This window comes from Urocitellus parryii, chromosome 9, assembly GCF_045843805.1.
Source record: "Urocitellus parryii isolate mUroPar1 chromosome 9, mUroPar1.hap1, whole genome shotgun sequence".
NCBI classification, from domain to species: domain Eukaryota; kingdom Metazoa; phylum Chordata; class Mammalia; order Rodentia; family Sciuridae; genus Urocitellus; species Urocitellus parryii.
In genome coordinates, this window is record NC_135539.1 from 85,593,972 (window position 1) to 85,621,890 (window position 27,919).

The 27,919-nt window shown below is 54.0% G+C and overlaps 1 protein-coding gene across 1 annotated transcript in view; it reads left to right on the forward strand.

The window, feature by feature from the left end:
- The first annotated feature begins 1,030 nt into the window (after positions 1–1,030).
- Positions 1,031–27,919, forward strand: part of Egln1 (egl-9 family hypoxia inducible factor 1) — a 41,594-nt gene continuing 14,705 nt past the window's right edge. Inside the window, exon 1 of the mRNA XM_026412469.2 lies at positions 1,031–1,920. Within this exon, the coding sequence (XP_026268254.1) occupies positions 1,066–1,920 (855 nt within the window). The 5' untranslated portion in view covers positions 1,031–1,065. The remainder of the gene's footprint in view (positions 1,921–27,919) is intronic.

Sequence of the window (27,919 nt, forward strand, 5' to 3'; positions counted from 1 at the left end):
TGGATTTTTTTTTTCCCCCTTTTAGAAATTTGTTCTGCAATGTGGTTTATAACAATTCCTCATACTCTTCTGCCTTGGGGATACACACTGCAGCTCCTGTAAGTCTGTATTTTAAGGACTGGGGTGTGACTTGCAGCCCATGTAGACCACTTGTGAGGATGGCGTGGGGTTCCCGCACTGGTGGTGCTCAGTCAGCCTGTGAAAACCGACTTGCAGGCAATTTTATTCTTAAGACAGATGGCAGGTGGAAGGCAGCACCCCTGGTTCCTTTCTGGAAAGGTTTCCACCTGGTGCAAAACAAAGAACTGTATTCCACGAAATGCGAGCAGGGGTAATGCCAGCAGGCCCTGAAGCACCCGGCGCGCTTCCCGGAGTCCGCGCTTGAACTGGAGCGCCCGACGTGGTCACTGAAGCCGGCATGGTCACCTCATTTAACCTGCTGCCATCAAACCTTCCTGGGGCTCAGATCCGGCAGATTTCACAGGGTTTAAGGCAAGAAAAGAGCCATCGCCGTACGGGCCCCGCGGCTCGCCGCGCTCTTTGTTCCCAGCGCCCGGCAGCTCAGGGAGAGGCCGCGCGGGGTCCCGCGGGCCCAGGGGGCGGGCGGACCCGGCTCGGGAGGCGGCAACCCCGCGAGCGCCGCGCCGCCGCGGGCTTCCGCTTCCTCCCGGCCCCGCCCGGAGCGCGCCCCGCGGCCCCGCCAGCCGCGCGCTCGCCCGGCAGGTGTCGCCGCCCGCCCGCGCGCAGACTCGGCGCGTCCGGGCGGGGCGGGGCGGGGGCGCGCGAGCCCGCCCGCTGAGCGCGCCGCGTGTGCGCCCGCCCCGCCCGCCGGGCCGCCGGCCGTGGTGTACGTGCAGCGCGCGCGGAGCGAGTGGCGCCGCGGCCCGCGCCCTGCCCACCCGCTCCCCGCGGCCGCCCCGGCCGCGCCCCGAGGCCGCGCTCGCCGCCCCGGCCGCCATGCGGCGCTGAGGCCAGCTACGCGCGGCTCCGCGGCGGGCGGCGGTGCTCGGCGCCCTGACGGCCCCGCCGCCGCCCCGCGCCCGGCCCCGGGCCGGCCCCGCCGCCATGGCCAGTGACAGCGGCGGGCCCGGAGGGCCGAGCGCGAGCGAGCGAGACCGGCAGTACTGCGAGCTGTGCGGGAAGATGGAGAACCTGCTGCGCTGCGGCCGCTGCCGCAGCTCCTTCTACTGCTGCAAGGAGCACCAGCGCCAGGACTGGAAGAAGCACAAGCTCGTGTGCCAGGGCGGCGACCCCGCCGGCCCGGCCGCTGCCCCGCGCGCGCAGCCCGGCCCCGCGCCGCCCGCCGCCGCGCCTCCGACCCGGGCCGGGGCCGCCGCCGGGAACGCCGGGGCGCGGGCCGGGAAGGCGGCGGGGCAGCGCCAGGGCAGCGCCGAGGCCGCGCGCGCGCCGGCCCCCGGGGACGCGGCCCAGGCCCGGGGCCCCCGCGGCGCGGCCGAGTGCGGCCAGGAGGAGCCGCCCGCGCGGCGGTCGCCGTGTCCTGAGCGGGCCAGCCTGTGCCCGGCGGGCAGCTCTCCCGGAGAGGCGCTGAGCCCCGGCGGCGGCCTGCGGCCCAACGGGCAGACCAAGCCGCTGCCCGCGCTGAAGCTGGCGCTGGAGTACATCGTGCCGTGCATGAACAAGCACGGCATCTGCGTGGTGGACGACTTCCTGGGCAGGGAGACCGGGCAGCAGATCGGCGACGAGGTGCGCGCACTGCACGACACCGGCAAGTTCACGGACGGGCAGCTGGTCAGTCAGAAGAGCGACTCGTCCAAGGACATCCGGGGTGACAAGATCACCTGGATCGAGGGCAAAGAGCCCGGCTGCGAGACCATTGGGCTGCTCATGAGCAGCATGGACGACCTGATCCGCCACTGTAATGGCAAGCTGGGCAACTACAAGATCAATGGCCGGACGAAAGTAAGTGGCTGGGCGGGCGCCGAGGAGGGGCGGCCTGTCCTGCGCGGGCGCAGGGCCTGGATTCGGACTGCGCGGGTCAAGTGGGCAAGGCCCCCTGCCCCGCGGTGCGCCGTTGTCACCCCGCAGTGCTTCCCGCAGTGCTTCCCGCAGGCCCTGCCCTGCGCGGCTCGCCACGCACTGCATTAGGAGAGGCGGGCCGCGGACCCCAGAGAGGCACGTCTCTGGTCGCGGGACTCTAGTGTGCAGGAAGAGCTGTGCCGCCGCCCTCCCCCTGCCGTCCGGCTCCGTCCCTGCTGTTTTCAAACCCACTGCAAGCGGGGAAAGAGGTATTTCCGTTTTTGGTCGCTCAGTACAGGCAGGTTCCATCCTAGCTAGGTTTCCTCTGTGTGCTTTGTTGATATGATCCCTCTGTTGAAAAGGGGCAGTTTTGTAGCTTCCTGGAACATCAACAGCGGCAGCACCGCGTTGGAGCAGGAGGCCCCGGTTCCGTTCCTGGGTTCCTTTTGTTTGCTCTTGGCTGTGCAGTGCTCCTCAGCGGGTCCTCAGTCGGGCCTCTCCCCTCCCCAGGTCAGCAGCAGACCTGCCCCTTCTCTGCAGCTCCTTTCACTTTACTTCCACACTGAATCTTCTTTGTGCCCAGCTCTGCTGGGCCACCCTGCTCCCGAAGCGCTGTCAGTTGGTGTCTGATTTTGTTTTGGGACTGTGCTGGGAAATCGGCACAGGTGCATTTGTACACACATGGCTCTTCTCTGTGTGTGTTACTGTCCTTTTGACACTCATCATGTGTGACTCTGAGGCTGCCCGAAGGCTGGGCCAGGCATCAGGTGGGTTCCAAACATGAGCTTTGTGGGGAATCCAGATGTGATGCTCCTTCACGACTGTGGATTCATGGTGGGGAAGGCATGTGTCCTCCTGTTACTAGATTCAAAGGAAAGAAGAGCAGTTTCTTAAAATGAAGCTGGTAAGGAAAGGGGCCTGGGTGAACCTCAGCTTTGTTCTTTCACAAGATTTTCATTTATGTTAACAACCGGAACATTGTTGGGGTCAAATCTGAAGGTGGAGCAGGAGAGGAGCTGTCGTGGGAGAGGAGCTGTCGTGGGACAGGGCTGACCAAGGTCCGCCGTGGGGCTGAGCTGACCTTCAAGTCAGAGGAAGGGGATGTCCTAAATCTTCCTTTTTTTTTAAAATATTTATTTATTTATTTTTAGTTCTCGGGGGACACAACATCTTTGTTGGTATGTGGTGCTGAGGATCGAACCCGGGCCGCACGCATGCCAGGCGAGCGTGCTACCGCTTGAGCCACATCCCCAACCCCCTAAATCTTCCTTGATCTGCTTTCCAAGGTCATCTGCTTTCCCAGCTAAGCTGAGACCTCTTCTCCCCTGTCCTTCTCAGGGAAGGGGCAGCAGACAGCCTGGCTTTAGAGCAGCTGCTTCTGATGGACAGCTGTTAGGACATAGTTATCTCTTTCCCCAAGGGTCCCAGGGGGCTGAGGGAAACTGATTTAAGTCTCTTGACTGAACCTGCAATGTTGCAGTGAGGGACTGGCTGGAGGAAGGGGGATTGTGCCAGCTCTGCATCTGATTTTATGCTTCCATTAGTTTCAGGATCTATGAACGATCTTAGGAATTCCTTTCATTATACTTCCTGGCTGAAAGAGTTTAGGTAGTCATGTTTGAACATGTGATTTGAGTATTCCTAAAACAACAGCAGCAGCAACAAAATAAAAAACCATGAGAGTGCTTGCTTTGGGGGAGTGAGAAGGCAGTCAAAAATAGCACCACCAGACCATGAGTGACCGCAGTGTGCACCAGATTAGCTCCACACAACAGGCCACAGCAGTCTTAATCCTGCCAAGTGGGTGGCATTCCTGATTTACATTTGAGGAAGTTTCAGCTCAGACGCTGCCAAGGCCTTGCACTTAGGAAAAGCTGGCTGGCGTTCAGCTCAGTTGAGTTGGACATCAAGGCCCCGCCTTCCCTGCCCCTCTGGAGGCAGGTGGGACATGGCGGTGGAGTGAAGGTATCTATCTCTTGGCACCTCCTTGGAGGCAGAGTTTGAGCATTTTCACTGACAGTGAGCAGGCAGCACAGGCCTTGTGTGGATGATCAGATTCCATGGTTGGGTTCTGTAAACTTACACCAGGTGACAATGTTTCTTTGACGCAGTGGCTTAAAGCCAGCGTGTATTGACTGCCTGAGTGGTGCTTGTAAACACCGCTCTCGAGGCGCCAGAACACCTCATGGTGGGTGGTTGCGGAGGGGTCTTCCATAAAGAATTTTATACCCTTCTCAAATGTGGTCTTGGCAGGTCCTTCTCCCACTTCTGCTTTCTCCCTGCTCCAGGTGGAGAGGCTTTGAAACCTGCAGCAGTCCAGTCCTGCGCTCAGGCCTCCCCGCTGAGCATCTTGGGTAGTTTCCCTTACACCAGCTGTGCTCTGCGCTCACACCTGGGGCAGGGCCTGGTCATCAGGTGGCCTCCAGCCTCCCAAGTGCTTATCTGGCCACTGTTTTTTCAGCTACTCCAACCGAGGGACCACAGGGAAGGATGAAGTAACACAGGGGAGAAGAGAAGCCATTGGTGTCCCAGCGCCGCTTCCCACTTTCTCTGGTCTTGTCTTTTGGGTTCCCCTCTTCCCCTTAAACTGCCCTTTGATCCTGTTCTTCCATCCACCAGGAAGGACCCTCAGCCTGCTGAGGGGTGTTACTGTCAGAAGTCACAGGGACCTTGAGGGTGGAAGAAGAGGAATGCGGGCAGTGAGGCTGGAGGAGCCTCAGCTTTCCTGTGGCATCCCTGAAGGAAAAGGCTTGCCCATGAAAATAAAATTACTAGATGGTATTCCTAACAATTGCAGTTTCATCCAAACCTTCATATATCCAGGGAAAGCATAAGTAAGGAGAGGGGGTAGTAAGGTTTGCTGACCGAAATACCAGGTTGTGTTACTAAGATTTTTTTTGTTGGTATTGTAATTAATTGGTCAGTACTGGCAGATTATGGCTTTCAAAGCAGAGAATAGGGTGAGGGAAGTCCTATTGCTTTATTTCCTCTACAATAGAGATGTGGTGACAATCCTCTCCTGTTAAAAACCGTACCTATCCTGTGAGGACGCAGGGAGGAGATGCCTTGCAAGCTAGGGAGAAAGCCCTCCCCAGAATCCTTTGCTGCTGGCACCTAGAGTCAGGCCTGCATCCTACCTGCAGGACTGGGGGCATGACCTGATGATGCTCGGGCCTGAATGAATAGGTCAGCATAAGGCTGGGGCCCAACAGGACTACCTTCCCTCTCTGCCTCTGCTCTCTTCTTTCCTCGTGGAACCCTGGCCCTACATACCAAAGCAGCTTGTTGATGGTTACTGGCTGCATCTGAATTCAGGATCAAAGTCAGTTCTATGGGGTGCAGACAGGTGGGAAATCCTGCACGTGCAGTTTTTGTGCAGCTGCTGGGGAGATGGACTCAGAGGCTTAGAGGCTTGCTAGGTGGAAAGGGAGCAGATTCATCTTGTAGGAAGCACTTATCTAATGAGCTGGTTTACGTGTAAATGCACACCTTCAATTCTAAAGGATTTTTTCTGACTCCAGTATTTTAAGAAATTCCTGCTCTCCCTGTCTCTCCCCCTCTCATGAGCTTCAGGGAAAAAGGCTCAGGACCATTTTTGACCAGACTGCTTCCGACTACACACACGCACACTTGTTTTTTAAAACAGAAAACAGGTCCAGAGAAGTTAGGTGAGTTGTTCAAGGATGCGGAGCTGGTCAGGAACACTGGCAGGCCTTGGATCAGCTCCCTCTCCTATCCATCTGTGCCTCTATGGAACCACGTGTTGCAGCCCAATGGGGCTGGCCTCTGTTCTTTGGGAGGAGCTGGACGCTGGGCTTCCTTCCCTCCCCTGCTTCATGCCGGAGCTCCTGCAGTTCTGCTTCTCTGTGCTCCAGGGTGATTCTCCCTCGTGGATGGTCCCTGCCTGGCTCCTGGAGGCTCTCCTGCAGCGTCTTTGCTGTGCGTTGTTTGAAGCTGTCCTCCCTGGTGCCGGCCTCCCCTTTCCATCTTTGGAGGAGCTGCATCGAGCTGTTTCTGAATGGCATGTCCACTCTCGGTACCCAGCCCTGCCCCACCCCATTGGCCTTGCCGTCTGTCTTGGTCCTTGGTGTTTCCTGGTGTCTCTGCTCTGCCTTTGGAGGATGTAAGTAGCTTGCTTGGCTTTATTTAGTTTCTGCATGAGCGACTCCAGCTCTCTGTCCCCTTTCGTTCTGACAAGTTCTGGGCAGTTTTCATAGAAGTTTTCTGCTGTGCGTCCTACCGTCCTTCCTAGGAGCATTGAGTCCACACTGGGAGCATGTCTGGGCCGCATAGTGGCTTCCGTGTCTCACTGGGCCGTTGTCACAGTTGCCTTTGACTCTAGTTCCAGCAAGAACGCTTCTGTTCTACAAAGCAGAGCCCTGGCAGAGGCTCACCCAGCACTGCCCTCGGAGCTGGTCCACGGCACTCCTAGCACACACTCAGCTCCTTGCCACCCTTGCTGCAGTGCCTCCTATGTCATGTCCCATGACCAACTCCCTGAAGGCTAGGACAGATCTGCTACCTCCTCGCTGAAGTCACTGTGAACTTTTCCTGAGTTTGGAATTCTTGTGTTCCTTATTCCATGTTTTAGATCCTCTTTCTTTCCTTTTTTTTTGGGGGGGGGGGTACTGGGGATTCAACCCAAGGCTCTTAACCACTGAGCCATATCCGTAGCCCTTTTTATTTTGAGACAAGGTCTCACTAAGTTGCTTTTAGAGCCTTGCTAACTTGCTAGGGCTGGCTTCAATCTCACAATCCTCCTGCCTCAGCCTCCCGAGTCACCAGGATCACAGGGGGCACGTATCCCAGATCCCATGTCATCACAGAATATGTGTGCTCTTGGCTCCTTGTTCTGTTCCCTGAGTCCTGTTTTGACAGTCTTTTCATTCAACAAGTGTTAAGTGAGTTCTGCCCATGTACAGACACTGTCTGGGCAGCCAGGGGTGGCTGAAGAGCCTAAACAGTACCTGTTCTCACAGAGCTGACCTTCCCTGGGGAGGGTAGGGTGGGCATCAGTAGGCACAGGTGTGAGGAATGGGATGTGCAGGTGGGACGTGTTCAGAGATGAGCAAGGTGAGGACAGAGCTGGGGACAAGATCTAAGTACAGGCTCAGTGAATCCAGGGGCTGACTCGTGGGTCTGGGGAAGACCATCGAGAGCAAGGCTACCACTAGCAATACAGGAGCCCCAGATGGACTGTGCCTGGCATATCAGAAATGGCCAGGAAGCTGTGGTGGTTCCAGCTGGGGGAGGGACACAGTCAGTAGAGCGCTGTGATGGGAAGTGGGGCTGCTATAGGGTTGGGACCCAGGTTTTATCGTGGGTGACATGAGAGGCCATCAGAGTCTGAGTGAGGCATGTGTCATGGGCCTGAAATCTCAGCTACTTGGGGGGCTGAGGCAGGAGGATGGCTCGGGCCAGAGTTCAGGCCAGCCTGGGCAGCAAAACGAGACCCATTATTTTAGAAAGAAAGGTCTCCATGGTGCTGTGAGGGCAGCCGCAGGCAGGAGGAGGAGCAGGGCAGGAGTTGGACACTCCTGCTGTGGTCTGGGCTTGGGGTGAGGGTCTTTGAGCAGGCCTGCGGGTGGCCTGGATGCATCCTGCATGGTGACCCAGGAGACCTGTGGGCAGATTACAGGTGAGAGGGAAGGAAGAGCCACAAGGCCCTGGAGTTGACTTCAGTGCTGGAGAGAAGTAACTTTTTTTCTGTCTCACCCTAATTCTTCTGCCTGTCTTCTCTCGCCTTTGAGCTGCTTGCCATCACCTATTTCCAGCCAAAGCCACAGGAAGAAAGTTCTGTGCTCTCTGCTCACATTGCTTTGGGTGGCTGTGCTGGCTGCTGCTTTTGACCCCTGGCCTGCCCTCTGTTCCCCAGGGCCACACGTGCCCTTGCCAGCTCCACCCTGGCTGTCTTCACATCTGTGCGCCCTTGTGAACAGCTGGCTCAAGACGGCTTGGAAATCCATGTAAGAAGAAATGCCCAGATTCTGAGATTTGTGGAAACTCTGGAGGAGATTGGTTCAGCATGAGGCCAGCATAGATTTAGATTCAGAGCCAAAATAAAGTCAGAAATAAAATATCTTCATTTATATGTGCTGTTAAAAATTAAACCCCTACAGAAAATCCAGAAGGAGTAGAATGACCACAGAATATCAAGAACAGTCCCAGTGAATTCTAGCCACAAGTGACCATGTGGTTGAGGTGGAGGGTCGCCCAGGGCCCGTACTGAGGACCCAGAGGACAGTGCCGGTGTGAGGGCATTGATCCCCTGGGTGGAGTCAGAGCCAAAGAGCACCAGCTACAGATGTGAGGAAGTGAGAATGCAGAATCCAGGGCTGTGAAGTAAGAATTAGGCTATTGTGTGTGAAATGGCCTTTAAAGATCAACACGTGGCCAGTCCGACACAGCCGGGGACCCAGGACAGAGCCGGAGACCCAGAACGTGTCATACTACCTTAGTCCCAGCAGCTTCTAGTTCAGACTAGATTTTGGATCATAAAACTTGAGGAGGAGGCGTAGCATCTAACCTGCATGTTGGAAGGCTGGCACCTTGGGCCCTTTCTCCCTTCAGGTCAACCCCTCTCATCCCCAGGTACCCGGGGCCCTGACTCCCTGGTGTGTCAGAGCCTCCTTGTCCTCTAGCCGTTTTCTCGCTCGCTCATGCCACCTCCAGCTCTGTTGGCAGAACTCCTCTGCAGTAGGGGTCTGTGTTGCTTTTCACTTAGAACTTTCAGCAGCTGCCCCTCGGCCAGGTCTTGCTGCCTGCAAGCCTGTTTACCCCTGCCCTGGTTGTGGCTCCTCTGCTGCCCTGGCCCCAACCTATAGGTTCCCTTCTCTCCTGCAGCTTTCCGGTGTCGACTCTGCCCGCAGTGTCTGACCGTGGCGTTCTCCTGAGGCTCGGTTCTTGCTCTGCATGTAGCCAGAAGCCAGAGGAGGGAAAAGACAAACTGCCTCTATTTGCAGACTCTTCTTGGTAGCTTATATTAGCTACGATTGCTGTGTGACAGATCACCCGAGATTTAGTGGCTTAGAATATCACCCACATCTTATGTCTCAGGTCCTGAGAGGCATCTGGGCATGGGCTGCCTCTCTGCTCACAGCCCCTCAGCTGCAGGTGGGTCTTGGGCCTGGGGCTGAGGTCTCACAAGGTGGGCGGGAGGAGCTGCTTCCTGGCCACCCGGCCAGGGCCACTTGCAGGCTCCTCACAGTGTTCAGGTCCCTAGGCTTCCATGTCTGTCCACGTGGCCGCTAAGGAGGCAGCTTCCTTCCACCAGTATGAAAAGTCCCAGTCAGTGGGGAGACTGAGGCTCCTGCCTCTTGTAGCCTCCGCTGAAAGTGCCCATCACCTGTCCCTGGGCTTTTGGTTAGAAGCTAGGCTCCTCCTCAATAAGGCAGGGACTGGAGCGTCAGTGCGGTTCTCCCTGGTATCTGTGCCCTTAGATGGCACTGTCCTTTGTGGTCAGGTCTGTCTCCTCCAGCCGACACTTTTTCTCCCAGGTGATCTCCTGTACAAGTTCCTGAGTCTGTTGCCTGTTTTAAGGCAAATTCTCCAGAAATAAAGCAGCAACTCCCTGCGGACGAGTTGCCCACAGTGAGGGCGGAGAGGCACTGGGCGGGGGGGTCTGGGCACCTGGTTAGCACTTAGGCTATGACTTGGTTGACTGTCAGGGTTCCTCAGCGTCTTCTGGCTGTGTTTCTTACCCTGTGTGGGTTTGGGCGACACCCCTTATTCTTTTTGAAGTTTTGTAAAGTCAGTGTGATTAAGATGGTGGGCGTCCCCTGTTGGGAGGGACAAGGAGGTGGATGAAACAATTTTGAATCCATCTCATCTGGGGACGCCGGGTATTTATTCAGCAACTGTTCACAGAATGCCCAGTGTGCTGGGCACTGAGGTTGCGTCCCCAGGTCATGTGGTCCTCTGCCCTCTGGGGTCTCATGTACAGGGCGAGGCAGCATCAATCTGATGAGCAGCAGTCTGGACAAGCCTGATATCCATGGGCCAGGAGAGCTCTCCTGGAGGAAGTGGTCATTCAGACCGCACTAAACGGGGTGGGTCTGTGGAGTCTGGCAGAGCCTGCTGTTCTGGGGCACGCCTCACCCGTCAGTGGACGGCTTCACACAACCTGTCTACCCCTTGTTCCGGGTGGCTATCACACTTCCAACCGTGGCCGTCTTCTCCTCTGCTCTGGGTACTGCAGCCCCACCTCCCTTTGTCTCTTCCTTTTCCTGCACTGGTCCCCTGGCCGCTGTCGTGTCCTCGGAGCCTTCGCAGCCCTGTCCGTGTGGAAAGGGGGCAGGCATTCTCGTCAGAACTGGGCACTGCCCTGCTGTGGCTGCACCCTCAGCGCCCCAAGGCTTGGTGCCCAGGTGTGGCCTACAGTGATGCCTCCCTGGGGGAGGTTAGTCACTTCTATAGGTCTCATTGCCAGCACCATCGTTCCCTTGACGGGTTTTCCTCTGAGTGTATCCTTTCCATGTCCAGTCTGTGTGAGCTTCTGACACGACATCTGTGTCATTGGGAACCTCAGGGTATGTGGAGGACACCTAGGGCCCTTCTGCATCTGCTGCTGGCCGGCTGCATTACGCCACATGTCCACCCCCACCTGGAAGTGCATTTGCTGTCAGGGGAGGGTGCCACCTCACTGCCCCTCCCCACACACCTGTGGCTCCTGCCCAGCTCCTCCCCTGCTGCCCACCCCAAGCTGCCTGCGCCTCAGACGTCACATCTCTGGGTCTGGACTCAGCCCTTTCCTGAACATCTCCCCCCGCCACCCGTCCCTTTCCTGTAGACCTGTGGGTGCCTCTTGCCCCGCAGGTTCAGGGGCAGGACCGTGGTGCCACACTGCTCAGGTCAGCTTCCTGGGTGTGCTTGCTGTGCCACATTACCTCTAGTGACCTGCCTCAGCTGTCCTCTGCCTCCATCCCCGTCCAGTTCTAAATGTGCAGGAGCTGTTCCTGAGGCTGAGGTTTTGTCCTGTTGCATGCAAGACCTGTCTCTTTTACGTGCTGTTTCCAGCCCTAACTTTGCAGATAAAAATAGCCAGGGCAGTGAGGCCATAAACTATTCTTAACTCCACGCACTGGGAGAAAGGCCTCTGAAGACAGAGGGAAGCTTTGTGCCAATCCTCCGCCAGAACCAGGGTTGAGTTACGATGGCAAGGAGCTGTACAGTGTCCCCTTGTCCCAGGGACAAGCCCTGTGGGTCTCACCGCCCGGTCCAGTGCCTGAGAGTCCCCAGGAAACACGTCACTGCAGCACGCAGCAGGGTGGACGTGAGGCTGAAGGTCCTGCCTGTCCACCCTCCTCTGTGACCAGGGGAGGACCTGTGCCTGGCATGCAGACACAGATGGCACCTTCCCTACATGACGTTGGGCAAGGTGGAATCTTCAAAATCAGAACTTTAAACTTCTAAAATCATCCTGGTTTTGATTGGGTCTTAGAACTGTCAGAGTCAGAATTGCAGGTACATTAACAGAGGGTTTGAGGATTGCATTTAATGAAAGGGCCTGGCTTATGCAAGATGAGAAATATTTCTTTCGTAATCAGAAAACCTTCCTATGTTGATCACATTCTTCATCTGAGCCCATCATCAGCCTGGGGAAGGCAGTGGCAGAGTGAGTACAAGTGACAGGACCTGGCCTTACCAGGGATGCCAGGTATTGAACTCAGGGGTGCTTTCCCGCTAAGCCACATCCCCAGCCCCACACTCCCCCCCAATTTATTTAGAAACAGTCTCAACGAGTTGCTTAGGGCCTCACTAAGTTGCTACGGCTGGCTTTGAACTCGCCATCCTCCTGCCTCAGCCTCCCAAGTGGCTGGGATTATAGGCAGCCCCACTGTGCCCAGCTTTCACCTGTTTTCATCCTTGACAAGCTCTGCTTGAGAGTTCTGCTTAGTGTCGACATTTAGAAATGTGTGTTCATGCTCCCAGTGTGGAGTTGTGAAGGCCATAGCTTGGATTCATCCTTAGCACAGATATTTGATGCTAAGGAATGGTTGTTTTGGGTGGTTACAGGCCAGGGTATTCTGGATTGCAATTTCTTGAATAGATATTTTTGACTGGAAATCCCATGTGATAATGAAATATCCCCCTCCACCCCCGCTCCCAGCCCAGCCGTCTGTCTGCAGGGCTTTCCAAGGCAGTTAAGCTAGCATTTCATGGCTTGGCTTGGCTTATGGACCCCTAGGGATCTAATGGAAGCTGCCACCTTCTCACCTCAGGGTGAACATGCATGCAAAGTTTGAAGTCAGGCATGGCATTAGAAACTGAGGCAATGGAGTTCAGAAAGGCCAAACTAGGAAGAGAGTTTGTGAGTCCATCCTTCATGGCCAGCTTTCTACTGTCTCGCTGAGTCTTTAGAACTGCCTGCAGTTACTTTTCCCCCACCAGAGTGTCAGCCCAGTGACAGACCCCGATGAGGAGCAACAGGTACACCTTGGGACCAGGGACGCGTGTGCACACTTCTGAAAGTTTTCTGCTGTGTGGTCCTGTTGTGGAGGAAGCGAAGGTGGCTGGTGTGTGCAAGAGGAATCCAGGACCTGCCAGGTGCTGCTGCAGGGCAGCCAACGTGCAGTGGCACTGGGCGAGCTCATCCCTTGGCTCAGTCCTGTCTGCTCACCCCTGGTGGGTTTGGCTTGTTTATGAAAGCCCTGGTAGTAATCGTGCCTTGGGGCTGGGGTGGGGCTCTCTCCAAGAGGTGACACTGGAATGCACACAGGTCAAATTGCCCTTATTGAATGTGCTCCTGGAGTTGCCTGCCTGCTGTCCCTCTGTGGGTTGGAGACCACAGCCTGGCATCCCTGGTGTGTGAGAGGCTCGCTTACACTGCTCTCCAGGAGCGGGCCATGCCTATGCAGCTTTTCAGGCTGTTTCCTGGCCTGCGCCCACTCGAGGAGGCCCAGAGCCGTCCCTGCATCTGCAGTTGTGTAGGCGAGGAAGGTAGCCGCTCTGGACGCCTTGTCTTCTGGCTCTCCCCACATGGAGCTCCACCGCATGGAGCTCTGGAGCTCTGGAGCTCTGGAGCTCCACATGGAGCTTGGCCAGGTAGCTGCCTCCGCCTTTGCATCTGTAAGGGGAGCAGCGTGGACCTGGGTAACAAAAGAGCTAGCCAATGCGTGCTTAAGCATAAGAAGCTTTCTGGAAGGTGCTTATGTCCTTAGCTGTGGCAGGGGCTCTTCAGGTTATTAAGACTCCGCCCTGATGCCCTTTTGCTGTCCCTGTTTCTGGTGTTAGCTGACGTTGCCGTCAGCAGTGAAGAGTTCTTGACTTGCATTTGCTGGGATAACAGACCTTCTTATTAAGTGACACCTCTCCATTGTTGTGCCAGCCATTGGCTGCCAGCCCTGGCACTGTGTGAAAGAGCCCTGGCTTCCTGGGAAGGGTGCCTTTAGCTTGCTGTGGAAGAGAGGACTCCCGAGGGACACTTGACCCACCAGTCACTCCCTTAGGGCTCCCCTTGGCAGAATGAGTCTGTGGCAATAAATATTTTATTTACATTCATGAGTTTAATTATTGAAACTGCACTTGCTAATGGAATCCCTTAGATATTGATTAATTTTAAAAGCTTGTTGTGCATACAGATGAGCTGGAAAGAGCAGATCGAATCTCACCAGTGAGTTTGGTCTTGCTTCACAGTTCTCACCAAGGTAAGCGACATCAGATTGCTTTATGACTTGTCAATATTACTTAGCGTTTCTTTTTTTAACCAGGTAATCTATAATTTAATAGGACACTTTAAAAACAAAAATCCTTAAAGTCATTTCTTTTTTCCCTAAAATAGTGCAGGTCCTTGGGGATTTCCCTGTTTCCAGTCATGCTTTGTGGTTTCTTTACCCTCAGCCGTGACTTCTCGTGACTGTGGCCAGGTCTGAGAATCTCAGCATCTGTGTGGCTGGATTTGACTTGCGAGACTTGTGCAATAGCAGCAAATGCCTTTCAAGAAATTGCTCATAGTTTTTCTAAAATTGATGGTTTATATATATAAATATAAATATATATGATTTTAGTTGTAAATGGACCCAATACCTTTATTTTGTTTATTTTTTGTTTACTTATTTTTATGTGGTGCTGAGGATTGAACCCAGTGCCTCACATGTGCCTGGCAAGCAGTCTACCGCTGAGCCCACAGCCCCAGGGCGCCTCCCCTTAGCATTTTTAATAGTGGAAACATGATCCCTTATGTATTAGGGGCTGTGGGTTTTTTAACTTGACACTGGATAAAATGGTTTTATTCATTTATAACAAAAGTAAAGCTTATTATTTGAAAATGAGTAGTTAATGGCAAGTGAAGTTAAACTACATGTGTTCATATATGTATTTTTCTTAAAGAATTATGTACTATGTAGGTCTACATAGAAGAGTAATTGAATTGAGTTACACAACACTTTGAATAATGTAATTGAGCTTAAATATTTTCTAATTGAGGCATTTGCTCTCTTGAGTTTGGGAACTGCATATTTATTTGACTGTGGAAATCTTGTATGTCATGGGAAGAAGGTTGCTGCTTTGATTGTGACTTTGTATGTTTTCTGATTATAAAAATACTAGAATGCCCCAAAATGCCAAACTGACAGAATGGGAAGAAGCAGTTGACAAATTAACGTTTAACAATTATAGCAATTGGAGATTTCGACTTTCTTAGTGATTGTTGGAACAAGTAGATGGTAGGTCAAGGAGGATGGAGAAGCTTCCAGTACTGTCACAGCTCGGACTCACGGTCGTCTATACCTCACCCCTGCCACGACAGCGCTCAGGTGCCCCTGGCAGGCTGTATTCCATGTGTGATCATGGAACACGTCTCCAGAAACCTGGACTGAAATCACACAGAGTGTTGGTATTCTTCAGCAGAGCTAAAGCAGAAAGCAGTTTTGGGGAGCAGGCCAGGGTACCTCCAAGGCAGAACACTTGCCCCACATGGCAAGGAAAAGAAAAGAAATCCATACGTGTAGGAAGTAACCTCTGGGTCAAAGAAGAAATGGCTGTAGCTCACTGGAACAGGAGCAAGATTCAGAATCCCACGCCCATGCTGGGCATCAGACCCAGAGCCTCACTCATGTATGGCAAATGCTGTACCGCCAAGCCAAACCCCAGCCTTGACTTTTTTTTTGCTTTTTAATAAAGATAAGGTAATTCAGGGTGAGATATGTTTTTTGTTTTTAGTTTTTTTCAAAAAATGGTGTTGGATGGCTTGGCTCTCTTATGAAAATAATAAACCTTAAGCTTTTCATCATATAAAAAATTAATTCAGAATGGATCATTGGCCTAAATGTATAAAGCCTGTAAAACTTCAAAAGAGAAGAGGAGGACCCTGTTTGAAAAAAGTAAAAAGGACTGGGGATGTAGCTCAGAGATAAAGCACCCCAGGGTTCAATCCCCAGTTTAAAAAAAAAAAAAAAGAAACAGAGAAAAGAGTAAATCCTCGTGACATCAAGATTGATGAAGATTTTCTAGGACACAAACAAGATGACCCATAAAAGAGGAAAATTGATAAGTTGGATTTTGTCAACGTTTAAATATGAAATTTAAAAAATGAAAAATTTTAAAAACAGTATGACAAACACTTTTGGAGAAAATGTTTACATTAATCTGAGGAAAGACTCCTATCCAGAGTGTGTAAGAAATTCTTATAACTCAGTAATAAAAGGATCCGATGGGAAAGTAGAAAGCAGGTTAGAAAAGGCGTTTCATGAAAGACCAAGTGCAAAAGATTCTCACAGATTCTTAGCGTTACTGGTCACTGAACTGAAATAGGACTAAGGCCACAAGACATGCCACCCCAGGGAGCACCAGGAAGGCTGAGGTCAGAACACCCCAGGGAGCACTGGAAGGCTGATATCAGAACATCCCAGGGAGCACCGGAAGGCTGAGGTCAGAAGGGGCCTCACCTGACGTTCCAGGGAGGATGTGGAGGGTGAGCACCCTTTGGTTGATCCGCCCGTTCGTGGCAGGAAGAACTGCAAAGTGGCACTGCCACTGGGCAGACAGGACAGTGGGTGAATGCAGACTGAGCGTGTAACCCAGGATGTCACTGCTCAGCGTCTCCCAAGAGAAACAAAAATTTGTCCCCACAGAGACCGAGGCATTCCATTCATTATTACCAAACGTAGGGAGCAACTGCGCTCAAGGTGTGGTGGGTAGACCAGCGGGGCACAGCACCCCCCCCCCCGCAGGGGGACATGCCAGTCAATGAAATGACGGGGAGGGGGAATGTGGGTCTCAGGCACAGGCTCAGTCCCCAGCACCGCAAAAACAGACAAGGCAACCACCAGCTGGATGAACTGCTTCTGTGGCCCCTGGTTGGATCTGGTGTCAGTTGTAGGTTGGGCTGTGACGTAGAACTGTGTGTCAGATTGTGAGGTAGCCCTAGAGCATGTGGGTGGGGCTCGGAAGGGACATCTCAGGAACTGCTGTGTTCTTGCCTTCTCTGTGCTCAATGTGCCCGTGTTGGTGCCCACATTGATGGGGTTCTCAACGGGTCCCAGGCGCTGTGCCACCCAGCTTATCTATTGCTTTCCTTCCTCACAGTGGCATCTGAGGTATGGTCACTGTCTTTTCCTTCATTGCACAGTCGAGGAAGACGAGGCCCCAGAGACTGAAGAGCCTGCTCTGGGTGTAGCCTGGAAGTCTTGCAAGCCAGGGGGTGGCTAGCAGTAAGCGCAACCTTCTGGTTCATGCCAGGGAGTCTGTGTGTGTCTTCAGAGGTGTCCTGCTGCATTCAGGTCGTCTACTGGCTCTTGCTGTTCGCATTGCAGGATCTTCTTAATTTTAAAAAGTCGAGGTGAGCCGACTGTGTGTCAGATGGCTCCCCGCTTTTTTACTGGAATCCCCGTTGGAGAGCATGGAGTGCTGTTCCCCTTCCACAGCCTCCACTGGAAAGTGCAATGGCCATTCGCTCCCAGGGACATCGTTTTGACAGTGTGTAGACGCAAGGGTGGGACAGGTTGTTTTTCAGATAATGGCGGGTGTTGGTCCCTTGGTAAGGCTCCTCTTGGCTCTGTGGGCCTTCCATTGCCTGGGCGCTACAGGCAACTGCCCACACATTGCGCCAGTCACGTTGGCAGCAAGGCCCACCTCAGCTCTGCCAGGCAGAGTCTAGTCCAGGTTGAGGGGCCCAGTTCACAAGTGGCTCTTACAGGATGTATAAGGGACGAAAGCATTCATCCTTGGTCTTGTGCTCCCTAAGCCCATTGCCAGCAAGTGGTGAAGGGTAGGCCATTTCATACCCAGCTCAGCCGATTTCCTGATTGACACCCTGTCTGGGGGGGATGGTGTAGCTAGCGCCCTCTGCCTTCATGCCTTGGTTGCTTAGCCTCCCGAGACCGTACGGCAGCTGCCACTCAGAACCTGATGGAGAGCTTCTGGAGTCCTTGTGCCGACAGGAGGGTCTGCCTCCCCTCACCCATCCTGCTTGCTCTGTCTGCCCTTCATCTCTCGACCAGGAATGTGTGGGTCCTAGCTAGCTGGGAGCAAAGTCCAGCCCCACATTTGGCGGCTTGCAGTGCCCGACAGTCATCGTCCTTGCTTCTGGTTTGTTTGATGGAGCCCGGTGCCTGTTTGCTGAGGCATCTGCTCCCCTGTTACCGCTGCCCTCCCCTGGCACCTGTCCCTCCCGGCACCTCCCTCTGGTTCCTTGCATTCTCTTTGTGGAAACTGGCTTTGACATCGAGGAGACATGGCTTTCAGTTCTGGTCCTTGCCACATGTTAGCTATGTGACCTTGGAGTTTAAAATTTCCCAATCCTCTCCAGACCCAGTTTCCTGCCTGTGACAGGAGTAGGTCCTTCCCAGCAGGGTTGTTGGGAACACCGGGGTGGCAGTGTCTGGCGTGTGGTGGGTATGAGGAGGGGAATTGTAGCTCTGTAGGCTCCGTACTCTTTTTGCTGTAGTAACAGGAGGGCAGCCAGAGAAACACAAACCGTGTCCCAGGAGGACTTCAGTACAGGATGGGACAGCCAGGCCTACTGCAGGCCGAGGCCCGCCTTCCCCTGGTCCCTGGTGGGTGGCACTGTGTCCAGGGGAGTGTGCAGTCCCCAGGTAAGTGGTGTGTCTTCCTTGGGTGAGTTTTGCTCAGTTTGAATTTTACTTGGTTTAAAAGGAGTTTGAAGTGCCGTGGGGTAGAGCTCAGTGGTAAGAGGCCCTGGACTCGGCCACAGCACCCCCCAGTCCTCTTGGTGGCACAAGTGGCCGCCCATGGCAGAGGGCAGAGCAAAATGGCTGTTGAAGAGGAAATGGCCTCACAGCAGTGTCCTCATAAGCGCCCCCATCTGAAGCTGTTCTCTTCCACAGTTTCTTGGACAGTCCAACAGCCAGGCCGTGGAGTGGGGTGGATTTAGAGGGCAGCTGGCATCAGATTGTAGTTTCGGGAAGTTGGCTTGAGTAGAGTGTGAGGGATGGTTTGCAGGCGGCCCTGGACGAAGAGGTACATGAGGGGACGGGAGGAAGGAGTGCATGAGGGGATGGTTGCAGGAGTCCACACTTGGGCCAGGACCTCTGTTGAGGTGGAGGAGCTGGCTGGAGGGGTCCGTGGGAGGCCTGGCAAGGATCTTGAGATGAGGAGAGTGGGCAGCTGTCAGGGACTCGCCCTCTGGGGAACCTGGCATAGCAAGGGTGCCCTTCCGCCAAGGGCGGTGTACGAGGAGAGTGGAGACATAGTTCGGGCCTCTGGTGTCTTCTGCCTGTGCCCCTCTAGGCAGATGCTGGTTTGTCAGTTGAGACTCTGGAGGATCGCCCAGCCACGGAGGTCAGCAGAAGCTGGTGGGGAGGCCGGAGGAGGAGGAGGAGGAGAGCCAGAGGGCTGGAGGGGCAGGAAGACAGAGCTCCTCCAGGAGGGTCCCCGTGCTGCAGAGGGCCTTCCTGGGGAGGTGTCTGAAGGACATTCATGCTTTTGCTAGAGAAGGCGCTGGGGTGGGTTGGGACTTTGCCAGGAAAAACCCCTGGAGCTGCAGGAGCACAAGTCTGGAGGCAGTGAGCCGAGTGGGACTGGAGGTGAGGCCCATGGCAGGGAGTCTGTCTGCATCTGCATTCCTGTGTCTGAGGGCCACTTGGAGGTCTAGGGAGACTCTGAGCCTAGGTCTGGCTAGATCCCAAGGCTGCATGTCCAGCAGGCTCCCAAGCAGGGCACTGCCATGACTCTGAGGACAGCCCCCAGCCCCATTTCTGAGTTATGCATCCAGGCGCCCCAGACACTGCAGCCCACCCCTTCGGGTCCCCGGGAGAGTCCTCAGGGTTCAGAGGAGGCACACCAGCACCAGGTCACTGCACCCCTCCTGGTGAGGCTGGGTCTTTAGCACTTGTTCTGAGGGAGGGCAAGGCCTGCTGTGGATGGGAGCAGGTGGCCAGCCTTCAGTCCGACCCAGGGCTGGGAAACTTGTGCTGTCCCTGTTGGCCCCAAGTTGCTCAGTCTTAAACACGGACCAAGGGCTTTGGCCCTTACGCCTTAGTAAAGGTGAGTATTAGGAATTTCTTTTGGCCTAGGGGGGCATAAAAAAATCACCAAGACACTAAGGAAGTTTGGGAACCAGGGAGAGACTCTCCTTCTCAGAATCTGTCAGGAGCAGAGCAGAGCAGAGCCCGGAAGATTGGGTAGCAGTGGGCAAAGAGGACTTGGTTCTGCACAGAGACAGCTCGATGTTTGCTAGAGAAGCCTCGGGCTGTTAGAGGAGCAGGCTCAAGGGTGCTGTGGGTGGGCTTGGAGGAGGCGAGAAGGCCGGGCATGAGACCCTGCCCCCGATGCTGCCCTCAGGCCAGCAGCATTGGTTTGTTGGGAGAAATGCAGACCCCTGCCCACTGCGGGCTGAACCCACACAGGCACTTTGGGTGAGGTCCCGTGACCTGTGCTCACGGCAGCACGTCAGGCCGGATTGCCTCAGGTAGGGACAGCAGACTGTTTGAGCACTTCTGTGACAGCCATTCCTGCTCAGGGTGCGGGGTGAGGAGGATGATAGGTTTAGGCACATTTAGAAACAGGCTGGGGTGAGAAATTAAGGACTTTTCCTCCTGTAAATAAGAAGCATCACCTAGTGAGTTAGGAAGTCCTGCTGAAATAGCGGCTGGGACTGGGGAGTAGCTTGAAATGACCGCCTTGAGGAATGCCAAGAAACCCTGCAGATCTCCGTGAGTCAGACTACGTGGTTGTAACTGCATGGTTGTGACTTTTTCCAGTGGTGTGAAGTAGCCAGAGCCACAAAGATCGGACTCATATAAACATTGGTTTGCAGACTGAGGTTAAGGAAAAAAACTAGCTAGCAGTAATCTGTGCTGGACACAGAGGGACTGGGGCAGGGAAGCCGTGACAAGGAGGGTGACGGGGAGGGCCAGGTCTCCCGGAAGCCCACGAGAGGTCTCCACCCCGAAGCAGCCTGGCCCTTGCAGTATCACCAGAGGGAGGACAATTCTTTCCTGTCAGGCTGCAGATATCCAGCAGGACTGTGTGATTGCTTAGATAATGGACAGTTTCACCCAGATATGACTGCTAGGATTCTGGATTCAGACTGCAGAGAATGGTGTTAGTCAGTGTGAAGGCCAGGTAAGATGAGACGCTGAGTGCCCGATTCCGGGTAGGGGACAGTGGGTGAAATACAGGTGTGGATCCCGGAGGCCAGGCGTGAAGGCTGGTTTGGGAATCAGTGTTGTGGTCTCAGTGTAGCTGGCCAAGTGTCCTTTCGTTGGCAGGCAGAAGAGCGGGCTGTGTGGACACATTGTCCCATCCACTCATCAGCTCTTTGAGGTGGGCATCAAACCAGGCCACAGAGGAGGAAGTAGGTTTGGGCAGATGCCCAGTCACGTAGCCAGTTGTTGCTAGAAAAAGGATTAGGAACTAGATCTCTCTGACTCAGGTGCACGCCCTCACTGTTGAGCTCTGCTGTATCTTGAGCTACCAGCTTCTGGGTGCCAACTGATACCAGAGGTGCTTGATTTTCTCAGATGGGAATGGCCAAAACAAAATCGAGAGTCCCTCGACTGGCCTGTGCAAACCAGGAAGGAAATGTGTCCATAACTGCAGCCCTGGGTTCCAGCTGTCAGAAGGTTTGATCAACCAAGGGCTCTGCCGGCATCAACTGGGGCTCTCCACTTTTCTAATTAGCTGTGTCTTAGCTGTGTCTTGCAAGTTCTGTTTAGGGGACAACAGGACACCTCCTGGTTTTGCTGTCACCTCCTGGACGTGCACCAAGAAAGGGAGCCCCTCTGCAGGAGGTCCCACAGAAGTCCTGCACCAGCCCATTGTGCTGACTGGCTGTAGCCAGTGCTGAGTGACCCTGAGCAGCCTTGAGCCACATGTCCCCTGGAGGGTAGAGAGTAAGCCTCACCGGTATGGGGGCTGAGGACCATGGCCAGGGGTCCCCAAGGAAACAAGGCTCATGGAGGGAGACTGGAGGCAGTGGATCCTGGGGAGACAAAAGCTACTGACCACACCTGGGTGGGGTGGCCATCAGCAGAGAGTCCAGGGCTGACTGGGAGGGACAGTACGTGTCTTCTGCTGTGTCCTCACACAGCCCTTGAAGCATACGCTGCTGGGTGAGAGGACAGTGTTCGGTACACATGGACTGTGGGTGAGTGCAGACTGCAGGTAAGCGTAGATTACAGGTAAGCGCAGACTGCAGGTAAGCGCAGACTTTGAGCACATGCTCTTCAGTAAGGATACTGTTGGTGTTGGGTGAGCATACACCGCAGGTATGCCACAAGTCAGCATAGACTCTTAAAGAAGTGTGGGCTTTTTTTTTTTTTTTTTTTTTTTTTGGTTCTGGGGTGTTTAACCAGGGGAGCTTAATCACTGAGCCACATCCCCAGCCCTTTTAAAAAACATTTTATTTAGAGACAGGGACTCACTGAGTTTCTTAGGCCCTCGATAAGTTGCCCAGGCTGGCTTTGAACTCACGATCCTGCTGCCTCAGCCTCCCGAGCTACTGGGATGACAGACTGAGCTGGACTTGTGTGCATGTGTGCTCCTGGCCTGGTCCTGCCCCAGTTACAGGTGACAGTCGGTGTCACGCTGAGCTCTGCTCTACTGCAGCTCTGGCTGTCCTGTTCTCGTTGTTGTCCCCACCTTAGCTGTGTCATTGGGGAGGTCAGAGACTCAGTGGAGGCAGCCAGTCACTGGGCCACCATTAGTTCCACATGGCATCTCAGTGAGGGATTGTGAGTATTGTTGAAAGACATTTGCATTAAGTGTTATCTTATAGTGGAAATTACTTATTTTTAAAATTAAATTGTTTTTTCTCTTTTCAAAATTTTTCTGCTTTATATTTTAATGTTATAAGTATTTTTTAAATACATAGCCCTAAATTTTTAAAAATATTTATTTATTAGTTGTAGATGGACATAATATCTTTATTTTATTTTATGTGGTGTTGAGGATGGAACCCAGGGCCTCACACATGCCAGGTGAGTGCTTTAGCGCTGAGCCACAACCCCAGGCCCCTAAAATTCTATTTTTAAAACGTTTTTAAAGTTATGTAGTCATTGTTATTTATTTATTTTAGTTGTGGATGGACACAATACCTTTATTTTATTTATTTATTTTTATATGGTGCTGAGGATCAAACCCAAGGCCTCCCACATGCTAGGCAAGTGCTCTGCCACGGAGCCCAGCCTGGCCCTAGAAGCTTCATATGCTGTCCTTGAAGGGTAAACTTTAGTGGACTTGCTTCTTTTTTGTGGTGCTGGGGGCCTTCCACATGCCAGGCCAATGGTGTACCACTTAGCTACCCACACTCGGAGGTTCATTTTTAGTGTATCTCCAGAAAGTATGAAAGCCTTTGTGTTGATCGTTAACCTTTGTAACAATTGTTTCAAAACCTTATCCAATATTCTATATTTTACCTTTTTTGAAAAAGCTGATTTTCAAGAATTTTATTATCAGAATACTGTATTCTAAGATTGTTCTATTTATTAGAATTGAGTAGTCACAGAAAAGATAATGTCCTATCGTGTCCTTTTCTATATAATAGTGATACTGTGTTCTGGGGGCTAGACGTGGGTGGGTGAGTGATGGAGGTCACAGGTCCTTACACATGGTGTGGGAGTGATGGAGGTCAGCAGATCCTTACATGTGGTGTGGGAATGATGGAGGTCGGCAGATCCTTACACGTGGTGTGGGAATGATGGAGGTCGGCAGATCCTTACAGTGGTGTAGGAGTGATGGAGGTCGGCAGATCCTTCCAAGTGGTGTGGGAGTGGAGGTCAGCAGGTCCTTACACGTGGTGTGAGTGGTGGAGGTCAGCAGGTCCTTATACATGGTGTGTGAGTGATGGAGGCAGCAGGTCTTTTCACGGGTGTGTGAGTGATGGAGGCAGCAGGTCTTTTCACGGGTGTGTGAGTGATGGAGGTCAGCAGGTCCTTCCACGTGGTGTGTGAGTGATGGAGGTCAGCAGCCTTAATGTGGTGTGTGAGTGGTGGAGGTCAGCAGTTCCTTACATGTGGGTGTTGGAGTGATGGAGGTCAGCAGGTCCGTACACGTGGTGTGGGAGTGATGGAGGTCAGCAGGTGCTTACATGTGGAGTGGGAATAATGGAGGTTGGCAGATCCTTACAGGTGCGGGGGAGTGATGGGGGTTGGCAGGTTCTTCCACATGGTGTGTGAGTGATGGAGGTCAGCAGGTCCTTACACATGTATGTTGGAGTGAGGAGGTCAGCAGGTCCTTACGTGTGGTGTGAGAGTGATGGAGGTCAGCAGGTCCTTACACGTGGTGTGTGAGTGATGGAGGTCAGCAGGTCCTTCCACGTGGGTGTGGGAGTGATGGAGGACATCAGGTCCTTCCACATGGGTGTGGGAGTGATGGAGGTCAGCAGGTCCTTCCACGTGGTGTGGGAGTGATGGAGGTCAGCAGGTCCTTAAAGTGTGTGGGAGTGATGGAGGTCAGCAGGTGTATCTACGTGGGTGTGGGAGTGATGGAGGTCAGCAGGTCCTTCCACGTGGTGTGTGAGTGATGGAGGTCAGCAGGTCCTTACATGTGGTTAGGAGTGATGGAGGTCAGCAGGTCCTTCCATATGGGTGTGTGAGTAATGGAGGTCAGCAGGTCCTTACACATGGGTGTGTAGAGGTGGAGGTCAGCAGGTCCTTACACGTGGTGTGGGAGTGATGGAGGTCGGCAGGTCCTTACACGTGGTGTGGGAGTGATGGAGTTCAGCAGATCCTTACACGTGGGTTGGGAGTGATGGGGGTCAACAGGTCTTTCCACATGGTGTGTGAGTGATGGAGGTCAGCAGGTCCTTATGCGTGGTGTGTGAGTGATGGAGGTCAGCAGGTCCTTACACATGGGTGTTGGAGTGATGGAGATCAGCACGTTCTTCCACGTGGTGTGTGAGTGATGGAGGTCGGCAGATCCTTACACGTGGGGTGGGAATGATGGGGGTTGGCAGGTCCTTCCAGGTGGTGTGTGAGTGATAGAGGTCAGCAGGTCCTTTCACATGGGGTATAGCGGTGGAGGTCAGCAGGTCCTTACACATGGGTGTATTGTGGTGGAGGTCAGCAGGTCCTTACACATGGTGTGGGAGTGATGGAGTTCAGCAGGTCCTTACACATGGGTGTATTGCGGTGGAGGTCAGCAGGTCCTTACACGTGGGTGTTGGAGTGATGGAGGTCAGCAGTTCCTTATACTTGGGTGTATAGTGGTGGAGGTCAGCAGGTCCCTACTCATGGTGTTGGAGTGATGGAGGTCAGCAGGTGCTGCACACTTCAGGTTCCATTGTTTCTCATTCTGCAGTGCTACTTACATTTCTTGTCCTCCTCTGTGAAGCCCTTGATTTGTTATTTGCAGGAAGCAATGTAGGACTGGAGTCAGGCATTCTGGGGTTTGACCTGTGAGTTCCCGTCTCTGGGTTGGGTGGGACCTTCTGAGCCTCCCAGTGTGCTGCCCCTGTCCTAGGCTGGGCAAGAAGGTCCCTGGCTCCAGGGATGAGGATTCAGCCTGGGATTTGGTCTGAGTCCTGGTCACATGGAGTGCGGGCAGAAACAGGATGAACTTCCTGCCTCTGCAATGGTCTCCCCTTCTTCAAGGGGCTTATGCAGGGTTGAGGGCAGCCAATTCCTCATGTGATCCCAGCAGCGCTTCGTGAGTGGTGTTAGCTGGGAGGCATTTCACTGGGCACATGCCTAGCCACAAAGAAACGGAGACAGGAAGTGCCACATAGAACAGGGGCCACAGCCGGGCGGGGAGCCCTCAGCCCTGCTTATGCCTCGACGACTGCCAGACATGTGACCACCAGTCAACTCGTCAAGGCCCTCATCCTTCTTTCTGGAAGGAGTGATATGGAGTAGACCTCTTCAGCAGCTAGTGTGGGGACAGAATGGGATAATAAAGACCAAACTGAGGTCTGGGGCTGGGGCTTAGCGGTAGAGCGTTCACCTAGCATGCTCAAGGCCACATAAAAAAGGAAATAAATAAAATAAAGGTGTTAGGTCCAGCTATAACTAAAAAAAAGACCAAACTGGCCACGGTGCCTGGCATATAGTGGGTGCTCCCAGTCGTGATGGTGCAGGTGTTTGTGGAAGAAGAAAGGAGTCATGATCATGGAGCACCTGGCTGTGTTCCCATGCTAACCTTTCAAGGGACACAGTGCCCCAAGAACATGGCTCCTCTGGGTGTGTGGCTGTCGGGCTCAGCTGGCACCAGAGCTGTCCACACACCAGCCTCTGTGACCAGCACTTCCCGTGTGCTAGTTTGTTGGAGTGATGGAGGTCAGCAGGGGTACCAGAGATTGAACTCAGGAGCACTCAGCCCCTGAGCCATATCCCCAGTCCTGTGTTAGCTTTGCCAGTGGCATCCTGCTGTGGTCTTCCCTTCCCCAGGCAAGGGAGGTGGAGCACGGAGCGGTGGGAAACTGACCCAGAGTGACTTAGCCGGGGAGCGGCACTCAACGGTGGTCGGGGTGATGCACCGAGGACGGCCTCCATGTCCTCGGTCTCTGTCCCTCCTGCTACTCCACACTGCCTTCCGTGGAGCGGGGAACAGTTTTGCCAGCCAGGACACACACCTGAGTTGTGTCCTGTCGACTCAGCCCTGTGTGCCTGAGACCACAGCCTGCCAGGATGCGTGTCCTCTGGGCCACCCGCCCCCTGTGCAGTTCCTGCTATGCCTGGCCTGCACCTTTGGTCCCTCATTTTGTTTTTTATTTGGGGGGGGGGTACCAGGGATTGAACTCAGGAGCACTCAGCCACTGAGCCATATCCCCAGCCCTATTTTTTTTTTTAAGTTTTTCTTGTACTCGTAGCTGGACACACCTGCATTTTTATTTATTTATTTATTTATTTTTGCGTGGTGCTGAGGATCCAGCCCAGCGCCTTACACGTGTTAGGCGAGCGCTTTGCACTGAGCCCCAGCCCCAGTCCTATTCTGTGTTTTATTTAGAGATGGGACCTCACCGTGATGCTTAGCATCTAGCTTTTGCTGAGGCTAGCATCTGCCCTGCTGGCTCCAGAGTGCTGGAGTCAAAGTGGCCTTGCTGACAGTTCATGGTAAGCTCCAGCCTCCATGCGGCCGCCCCCTCTCTTCTCTTCATTGGCCAAAAGCTTGGGGCCACCTTGTGTTTCATACTCCTATGCCAATCTTTCTAGAAATACTGCTCATCCTGCCTTCAAAAGGGAATAAGCATCCAGCCACTTGGCACCTGTGGTCTGAGCAGTCATCCGACATCCCAAATGACTGGGCTTGGAGCTGGGCTCTGTGGCAACTTAGCTGGTGACCGAGTGAGTGCCCATATCCCTGGGCAGCTCCCAGGGGACGGTGAGCTGCTCAATCCTGGCATGACTGCCCCTCTTACCATCTCCGTGCCCGGCCCTTCCCCATCTTGTCCAGGTCTCCTGCTGTCCCCTCCTCTCCAGCTCCTGTCCTCGAAGCACCAGGCGCCACGCCTCTAGGGCTTTACACCAGCCAGCCTTCGCCCTGCACACTCCTCCTCCGTCCCTTTTAGGCTTGCTCAGGTGTCAGGTCACCTGGCCCTGGGAACACACTGCCCCTCGGCATCACATCCCCTTCACCTCTTCATGATACTGTCTTCTAACGACATCTTGTGCTATATACTGACCGGCTTTGTGTCCCTTCTCCTGCTAGAGCGGGCTTTTTTGGAGGGAGATCCTTTTTGTCTTTCTGTCATTATTATATCCCAACATCCAGAATGGGGCTGCCCATGTGGCAGGTGTTCAGTCGGTGCCTGCTGAAGGGATGAGCGCATCCCGGAGGGAGGGAGGGAGGGAGGGAGGAGGACAGATGATTTGCCCTGCAGGGGAGTGAACCCAGAGAAGCTCTACCACTGAGCTGACCCCAGCCCCTTTAATTCATTATTTTGAGTTAGAGTCTTGCTAAGCTGCCCAGGCTGTGCCCCACCATTGAGCCACACCCCCACCCCCCGCCCTTTTCACTTTTTATTTTGAGACAGGGTCTCGCTGAGTCCTCCAGGCTGGCTTTGTCCTCGGGAGCCTCCACGCCTGGTGGGTTCTGCCATCTTCCTATGCTGTAGTCCGTCCTCCCTCTCCATTCCCACCATGCACTCCAGCCTTGTCGCTCTCCACTCTTGTTCCATGTCATCTCGACAGGTAGCCTGAGTGACATTTGTGAAATTGAGACATGAAATTCCAAACTCTTTGCCAACCAGGGTGGAGAGGAAAAAGGAGAGGTTTCAGGCCTCATCCTGTACTTGGGACCTATGATTCAAGGTGGAGCGTCTGGGGGTCTCTGTGCTGCCCAGGTGGAGCGTCTGGGGGTCTCTGTGCTGTAGGCTGCAGCCCAGGTGACCTCTGGCAGGTTAGAGATTCCTGCTCTGCCCAGGAGGTGGACTCCTCAGCCAGTGCTGCCTCCCCACTTCCCCTGCCAGCCATGTTGCATTTGGGACTTCTCTCTGGACACAGCGTCACCCCCCCCCCAGTCCCCTGCCCCCGCCCCTCCCCCCGCCCCGCCCTTCCCAGTGTAAACACTGCTCCCTCTGCTTGGAGTCTAACCTGCTCTGGCAGAC